This window comes from Paroedura picta, chromosome 2 (assembly GCF_049243985.1).
Source record: "Paroedura picta isolate Pp20150507F chromosome 2, Ppicta_v3.0, whole genome shotgun sequence".
NCBI classification, from domain to species: Eukaryota; Metazoa; Chordata; class Lepidosauria; order Squamata; family Gekkonidae; genus Paroedura; species Paroedura picta.
This window is the reverse complement of record NC_135370.1, coordinates 77,010,458-77,019,316: the sequence shown is the minus strand read 5'-3', so window position 1 is coordinate 77,019,316 and position 8,859 is coordinate 77,010,458. Positions and strand designations below refer to the sequence as shown.

At 39.1% G+C, this 8,859-nt stretch overlaps 2 protein-coding genes across 2 annotated transcripts; both read right to left on the bottom strand.

Annotated features, from left to right (window-relative positions):
* Positions 1-837: 837 nt before the first annotated feature.
* LOC143828722 (olfactory receptor 5G9-like) lies at positions 838-1,767 on the bottom strand. The gene has a single exon (XM_077318973.1). It carries the CDS (start codon positions 1,765-1,767, stop codon positions 838-840), a length of 930 nt encoding a protein of 309 aa, XP_077175088.1.
* A 5,282-nt stretch (positions 1,768-7,049) lies between these two features.
* LOC143828721 (olfactory receptor 5I1-like) lies at positions 7,050-7,994 on the bottom strand. Its single transcript, XM_077318972.1, has one exon. The coding sequence runs from the start codon at positions 7,992-7,994 to the stop codon at positions 7,050-7,052; it is 945 nt and encodes a 314-aa protein (XP_077175087.1).
* Between the last annotated feature and the right edge of the window lie 865 nt (positions 7,995-8,859).

Below are 8,859 nucleotides of genomic sequence, written 5' to 3'. Positions count from 1 at the left end.
ATCCAAAAGTCATGCTTGGCTCCCTATGTTCAGAACCATGATAGTTACAGAGAGCAGCCATGTTGGTCTACAGTAAAACAGCTGGACTCAAATCCAGTAGCTCCTTAGAGGCCAACAAGATGTTGGGGGCATTCAGGTACCTGAAGAAGGGAGCTTTGACTCTCAAAAGCTTATACTCCGAAGATCTTTTTGGTTTCTGAAGTGCTACTTGACTTGAATAATAAAACAGGTAGAGCAATGTCAGTTCACGGCATATACAGCCCAACACATATTTTAGGAAGCTTGTGGCTCCATTCTTATGTATATTCCTCCCCCTGCACTGATTAATTATTTACTGACAGGTGCAATTACTGTTATAGTCACAATTCTAAATGCCACAATCAATACCATAATATGAACCAAAATAATAGTCTTACTTTTTAAAAAAGTGCCATATGCAGTTATATAACAAAACATTTTATAAACTTAGTGATCCCTGAAATTAACATCTTATTAAAGGTAATGCACCGAGTCATGTCCGACCCTTGGGGTGACGCCCTCTAGTGTTTTCATGGCAGACCCAATACGGGGTGGTTTGCCAGTGCCTTCCCCAGTCATTACCGTTTACCCCCCCCCCCCGTTTACCCCCGAGCACCAACCTCAGAAGGATGGAAAGCTGAGTCAACCTTGAGCCGGCTGCTGGGATTGAACTCCCAGCCTCATGGTAGACAGCTTCAGACAGCATCTCTGCCACTTACCACTCTGCGCCACATCTTATTAAAAGTGTTAAAAATGTTTTACTCAAGACTGTTCATTTTCCATCATGAAATGATCAAAAACCGTACACAGTTCTCTCTTCTAGAGTAAGCTTTTCCCCCTCAGCACTCGCCTCATGGCATTTTTCACTTCTTTGTTCCTCAGGCTGTATATCAAGGGGTTCAGCATGGGGATCATCACTGTGTAGAGCATAGAGACCACCTTGTCCTCCTGCGTTGATGAGATGGAGCTGGGGCGCACATACATAAAAAAGAGAGTTCCGTAAAAGATAGTCACCACTGTGAGGTGGGTTGAGCAGGTAGAGAAAGCCTTCTGTCTGCCTGCACTGGAGTGGATTCTGAGAATGGCCATCAGAATATAGAGATAGGAGACAATGATCATAGCAGTGTTCACAATGCCAAAAGAGCAAGATAGAGCAAAAAGCACCATATTGTTCAGTTGGGTATCTGAACAGGCAAGTGAAATTACTGCAGGTATATCACAGAAGAAATGATTTATTATATAGTGGTTACAGAAAGACAACTGAAAAGTTAAAGTTGTATGTGTTGTGGCATTCAACACTCCAATAAGATAAGGAGCGACCACCAGTTGTACACAAACTCTTCGTGACATAATTACTGTATAGAGCAGTGGATTAGAGATGGCCATGTATCTGTCATATGCCATTGCAGACAAGAGAAAACACTCAGTAGCTAAAAAGAGGCCAAAAAACCACATTTGTACAGCACAACCAGTCAATGAAATAGAATTCCTCTGTATAAGCAAGTCCATCAGCATCTTTGGGGTGACAACAGTGGAGTAGCAAAAGTCTACAAAAGACAAATTACTAAGGAAGAAATACATGGGAGTGTGTAACTGAGAATTAATCCTTATTAAAAGGATCATCCCAAGATTTCCAGTCAAAGTGATAATGTATATGATGAGGAAGAATGCAAAAAGAGGAAGCTGCAGATTTGACGATTCAGTAAATCCAGCAAAGATAAATTCTTGAATTGTACTGTGGTTTTCCATTGCTACATCATCTTCTACTATGCATAAGAGAAAGAAATAATTCATACATTCTCAGTTGTTCCCCCATATCTGTAGAGTTCTTATTGAAAAGCTGTGTACCATTTGCCCTTGGGTATGGGGAAAAGATTAACAGCTATTGTCCAGATACTTTGAAGAAGCTACAGTACACCTCCCTTTTATGTTTTTGTGAACAGGCATGGTAAATCTTGTTAAAAGTTACATCTAGGCAACATTGTTATCATGAACTTATTGGAATTTAAGGTGATACACAAAAGTTAATATATCTGCATTTAAAAACCAACAGAAATACTAATGTCATAGACCTTTAGAATGAATTTTCAAATCATGCTGGTGTTTCATGTGTGGGAATCCCAATGTGATTTCTGGTTCTAGGAAGAAGAAGAAGAAGAGTTGTTTTTTATACCCCATGTTCCATTATCCAAGGGAGTCTCAAAGAGGTTTACAAGTCTCAAAGTGGCTTACAATTGCCTTCCCTTCCTCTCCCCACAAGACACCTGTGACTAGCCCAAGGTCATCCAGCTGGCTGCATGTGGAGGAGTGGGAATCAAATCCAGTTTAGCAGATTAGAGGCTGTCTCTCCTAACCACTACATCACACTGGCACGCCATATGTGGTGTGTTGTGGGGAACAAAGATAAAACAGTATCACTAGGGAAAGTTTTTTTAGAAACAAAAAAACAAAATCCCTTTTACTGTAAGCTATTTCCCTGACTGAAAATTCCCTCGCTTACTAATCTTGTACTTGGCTTTTTATCTGTTAGGTCTGAAAACTGCTTTGAAAGGCATTTTTTAATCTGTTGAAAAGCACTGGGGGAAGAGTTAAAACACTCATTCCCTTACACGAAAGCTGTATTTATATTGGTCCTTTTCGTGCTGATAATTTCAGTCATGAAACTCCAGATTCACATGTAGTTTGTCCTTTAATTATTAGGAAAGGTTTCTTAGACCGATTATGCACGGGCTGGGAAAGTCGGGCAATATTGTTAAGAATTTTTGGATAAAAGTTCATGATAAATTATAGACTGTTTATAAATGTAAATTTCCTCTAGATCCAAAAATATGTTGCTGTTTTACCACAGATTTAAAGGAAGAAAATATTTCCTTGTGCAACAATAGCTGCTAGACTCCAAATTGCATCATGTTGGAAACTACAACAACCTCCCCATATGGACTCATGGGTTGAAAAAATTAGAGAACTTGCTATGGTGGCTGAAATATCAAACTTGGTCAATTGAAGACCACTGGAAGAATGGCAAGATCATTGAGATAAATATATGAATTCCATGTAATTCCTTTCTTTCTTATGTAACTTTTCTAATATAGTCAAAATTAAAAAATGTACTAAAAAAGGATTGCTCTGACAGATTTATAAAGCAAAATTGATCTCTAAGTCTTTTCAGTGCCTGAATGCATTGTAAAAACATCTCAATCATCTAAATTAAAATGCTGAATAACATTTCATTTGTTATTGTTAAATCATTCTTTCCTCTGGCCCCGTTTGAAGAAACTGTTGAAAACAATTCTAGTAGCCTGGTTAGTAGCCAGAGTCCATTTTTACATTGAGATGTAATAAGGAACTTTATATGTTGTCTGATTCTCAATAACATTGAATATCTTCTTGCAAATGCAAATATTGAATATCTTCTTGCATATCGTTAAGTTGAGCTAAATTGTGTCTTGCCCATAGGCTTAAAAATCAACATATACCTGCTTTAAAGAAGAATAAATATTTTTCCCACAATCATTTGGTTATTTTTTTTACCATAAATTACCTGCAAAACGTTGTGAGCTACATAGTGAACTATTTTGTGAACTACATGGAGCTGTCATAGGCAGCTAAAGATAAATTCCCTCTGCCTCGTCTCCTACCCCTCAGTCCAACATAAGCTTTACATGAAAGCACTGTCCCATTCTTTGTTAAGAATCATGGGTTCTCAAATTACTCAGGGCTCACAGAATATTGTTGTTGCATTCCTTCCCTCTTGGAAGCCTTGTTTGTGGGGCTCTTTACATACACAGAACTAGAATTTCCAAGTTTTCTTGAGGGAAGTCATTATCATAAAATCATTTTTAGATTGTATGAGAGAGCAGTGACCTTCTCTTCTTCCACAAATGATGCCTTTCACATTAATAGTCTTTGTTTTCACACTGGCACATTCTTTCCACATAAAGAGGTACCTAAAACTTTATCAAGACAATCAGTTTCTTGGGCTTATAATCTCTTGGGTTTATTCACCTGGGTCAACTGACCTTGAGGAGCATCGCATGGAATGCAAGGGAAGACTGAAATGAGGAAAGAATGTTTCCCTTTGACTCTTTCAAGGAACAGATAAAAGGAACAAGGAATAGGTACATCTCGGAACCCCACAAGTGTGGGTCATCTATAGTAAAGGGAAGTTAACATAAAAACTAGAAATGCTCTTTAACATACCCAGTTTTCTTATGGTCTCTTAGCACTTTTTGCTCTTCTGATTATTATGAAATACTTGTTTCATACTTCTGATACACAAATCAGAGTGGGTATGAAGCTGAAACTCTTCTGTTTGGCCACTTCTTATCTCCTGGTGCCATTTCCATTATAGGAGGGATAAAATGTAGTAATGACATTACCATCAGGAAATGTACAAATCCTTGAGAACCACTGAACAGCTCACATGAGATCTCAGGGACTGTTATGTTCAGAAGGGATATTATACTGAGAGCCTGGAACTGGGGAATCTACCATCAAAATAATTCAGGTCACAGGTGACGCTTATAATTATCATAATGCCTTTGAGTATAGAAATCAGTTTCACTGAAATGGCACATGAATCAAAACAAAAACATGGCTTAGTGAATGGTGATGCTGCACAAAAAGTAGGTGTTGGTCACAATTCAGAAGGGAGTTAAATGTGGCCACTGTTCCTGACATGCTTATGTGTGTTTAACTCTCTTAAGGGTTATTGCTTTGGAATCAGCACCTGTGTATAGGTTCACCTCACTATATGGAAAGGATCCTGCAAGTAGCCTATCAGTTCCTAAAGACGGCAGCCACAACAAATGATGCATTCTTTTTGTTCTTGGGTAAATAGAGAATTGCTGCTCAAGGCTATCAGTTACTCTCAGTGCTTAACAGTTCCTTTTTTGGTTCTTTTCCTTTCTTGTATTAGATAGTAACATTTGTTCTAGCCAGGGCAAGCAGTGCCTGGGGGAATGTGGAAGTAGATTTCCTTCTGTGCCTCTCTCCCAATGACAAGGAACTGTGATAGACCAAGGATGAATGGTGGAGGTAGAAGCTCTCTCCTTGGTTGGAAAAGAATGAGAAATCTCTACTTGAGGCTCCTTGTAGTGGTTTGGGAACTGGTGGACACTACTACTTGCTACTGGAAGGATTCTGTCCACATGATGGAGCTAACATATCAGCAAAGGCTAAGAGGCTGAACAAGGATGAGGAAACAAATGCTAACCAAATTTTAAGCTTCTCTTGGATGATGACATATTTTTGGCATTAAGTAAATGATACACATTTATCTGTCTGAAAACAAACAGGCCTTGAATGTCAATGTCTTTAAATAAAATCAGAGTCCAGTAGCACCTTTAAGATCAACAAAGATTTATTCAGGGCATGAGCTTATGAGTGCAAGCACTCTTCGTCAACCAAATACAGGATTATCATTGGCTGCATTTGGTTGTGACACAGTCTACTGATGTAACAGAATTGATTTTTGCTACATATTCCCTGTCATGTAAGAAGATGATAGTCTGATTAGGAGAGTGCTTGCACTCAAAAGCTGAATAAATCTTTGTTGGTCTTAAAGGTGCTACTGGACTCTGATTTTATTGTGCTACTTCAGACCAACACGGCTACATTTGAATGTATTTAAATGTATTAGGTAAAGGCAGACATTTGAAGAACTTGTACATAAGATGGGAGGCATGCAGTGTTAATGTATAAATGTTCCTGTATGCATGGTTAATTATTATGCATCCTTAATTTTATGGCTGTTATCATTTAGGAGCACTCATAACTAGTTAGCAGGTTTAAGTGGCAGCATGTTAAAAATCTTCATTCTTGTAGTAGCTTGTAATTCTGAAGGTAGATGAATAATTTTGAAGGCTCACAGTTTGAACATGATAAATAGGGTTTTTTAAAAAGCTGGCAAAATATCACTAGAGATGATTATAGAGTTATTCTATCAAAATTATTATCATTATTATCATTATTATCATTATTAAGCAGGCTCATGGTGGGTTGTAGATGTTCAGTTAACCCCTCCCCATTAAAATGGACAGAAAGTACCAATACAACCCAACAACATCCCCCTTATCCCCAACCCCTACCCCCACCTCTAGAGGGAGGAGGAAGGAGAGATGAGGTAATCAAACTTGCAGCTTGACACCAGGGGAGGCCCATCCATCTTCCCCCACTGCCCCAGATTCAACCGTTGACCTGGCAAAAGAACTCCGTTTTGTTAAAGAATAAATGGCAGATTTGATGTCATTGATATGAGTATAAATAATTAAAAACATTATTTAAATTGTATCCTCTCCCTTGTTGTCACCTAAAGTCAAAGTATTTCGGGCTTGAATCATGTTAGCTTTTACACAAACCAAGAGCCCCCATGAGCTGTTCTTGTACAAGTATTTTATAGACACAGGGGCATGTGGTTTAGTGGAGTACTTTATGAGCAATTCTGCATGTCTTTGTGAGATACGACATGATACAGTTCAGTAGGCAATTTGGTGATGGTGACAAAGCCCATAAAAGCAATTTCCTGTATTCTAGGGCTACACTGTAATCTTGTGCCACAGTACTCGGCCAAGAATGAAGGGAACTCCTACTAAAGACCATATCTTCCATTCTCCTCACATTTTTCACTAAAACTTTGGATTCTTTTTCACCCTTTCCTTGCAGAATGTCATACGCCAGTCCCTGTTCTATCTTTTGGAAGATCTTTAAAAATGATACTTGTGGGGAAGTTGTCTCTAAGCTTATGAATGTTTTGAGCCTGGTAGCTGTAGCTAGATCTTGTGTTTTTATACAGTTGTTTGCTTTTTACTCACCTTGAGCTACTCACGGAAGGGTGGGACATGCATTTCTAAAATTAGGTTAAAGGAAAGGAAAATACCAATGCTTCCTATTTCTTTTCAGAGACACATGTCAAGGTTTCATGTCCATGGCCAGATTCATATATATTATTTTTACCCATTGTAATAATGAAATAAATTATACATGGTATAATTCTCAATATGAGTAAATGCTTCTTGCAACAAGTGAAGAATTTATGTGCCAGTGGAAATGCCTTTCCGCTTTACTATCCTTTTCAGGGCATCCTTCACCTCCTTGTTCCTCAGGCTGTAGATCAGAGGGTTCACCATGGGGATCACCACTGTATAAAAGACAGCAGCAACTTGGTCTTGCCCTGCAGAGTAGCTAGAGCTTGGCTTTAAATAGATAAAAAGGATTGTGGTATAGAACAAAGAGACGGCAATCAGGTGGGAGGCACAGGTGGAGAAAGTTTTCTTCCTTCCCTCAGATGAGCTGATCTTCCGGATGGATATGAGGATATAGACATAAGAAATCAGGATGATTAGAAAGGAACACAGACCTATTAATGAAGAGATCATGAAAAGCAGAATGTGGTTGAGCATTGTATCAGAACATGCAAGCTTCAGTATCAAGGGCACATCACAAAAGAAGTGATCAATGATATTGGAGCTACAGAAAGGAAGACGGAAGGTTGTGTTGGTGTGTATCATACCATTTATACATCCCACCAGATATGAAGCCAGCACTAACAAAATGCAAACCTTCCTGGGCATCAGGACTGTATACAGCAAAGGGCTGCAGATGGCAATATAACGGTCATAGGCCATGACAGCCAGTAGGAGACACTCCACACTGGCAAACACTGCATAGAAATAAAACTGGGTGGCACAGCCAGTGAATGAAATGGACTTCTTCTCGGTCAAGAAATTTACCAGTGTCTTGGGGACAATAACAGTTGAATAACAGAGATCTGAGAAGGACAAGTTGCTGAGGAAAAAGTACATGGGTGTTTGAAGATGGCTATCAAAATGAATCAGCGCAATCATCCCAATATTTCCCAACACAGTGATTATATAGATGGTTAGAAACACTACAAAAAGAGAAATGGAAAGTAGTGGATCATCTGTGAATCCTGAAAGAATGAATTCTGACACTGTGGTTTGATTCCATGGGGCCATTGTAGCAGAGCAAAAATCCTGTAGATCAAAGGAAGGAAACTGAATGTTAGGTTGATTTGTATAAATTATTCAGTCAGTGGTATCTTAGGGCTCAAGCAGACAACATATGGCTTCTGTCATTCATAAAACGAAAATAATGCCTCAAGTTGCCTCAGAACAGTTTATAGAGCTTCTATTCAGTTTTGTTATTTGAAAACAGGTCTTCTGCTCTACTGTTACCACTGTAAAGGGGGAAAGATGTATCCTTACCCTTAATACTGTGCCCTTAAGTGGAATTATAGCTATCTAAATCCAATGAAGCTTATTTACTTGAGAAGACAAGCCAAACAGACAGCACATGGAAGAGAGTTCCAAAGGTTTGGGAGCACCAACAAAGAAGAGTTGGTTCTTATATTCCGCTTTTCTCTACCCGAAGGAGTCTCAAAGTGGCTTACAATCACCTTCCCTTTCCTCTCCCCACAACAGACACCCTGTGAGGTAGGTGAGGCTGAGAGAGCCCTGATATTTCTGCTCAGTCAGAACAGTTTTATCAGTGCCATGGCGAGCCCAAGGTCACCCAGCTGGTTGCACGTGGGGAAGCCAGACTAGCAATCCACACTCCTAACCACTACACCAAGCCAGCTTCTGGTAGAAACCAGTAGTTTCCACTTGAGAAGGAAAAGTGGTCAATCTTCCATTTCAGGACAGTTCACAACAGAGGGAGCATTCCCTAAGATATCCCAGCTGGAGTTATTTAAAAAATTATAGGTTTAAATTAGCACATTAATTTGGCAAACACAATGGCAGCCCATGTTGCAGTACAGCTCTCATATGAATATATCAATTTACTTCCTGTAAGGATCTGGTTTCTGGAATTTCTCACTTC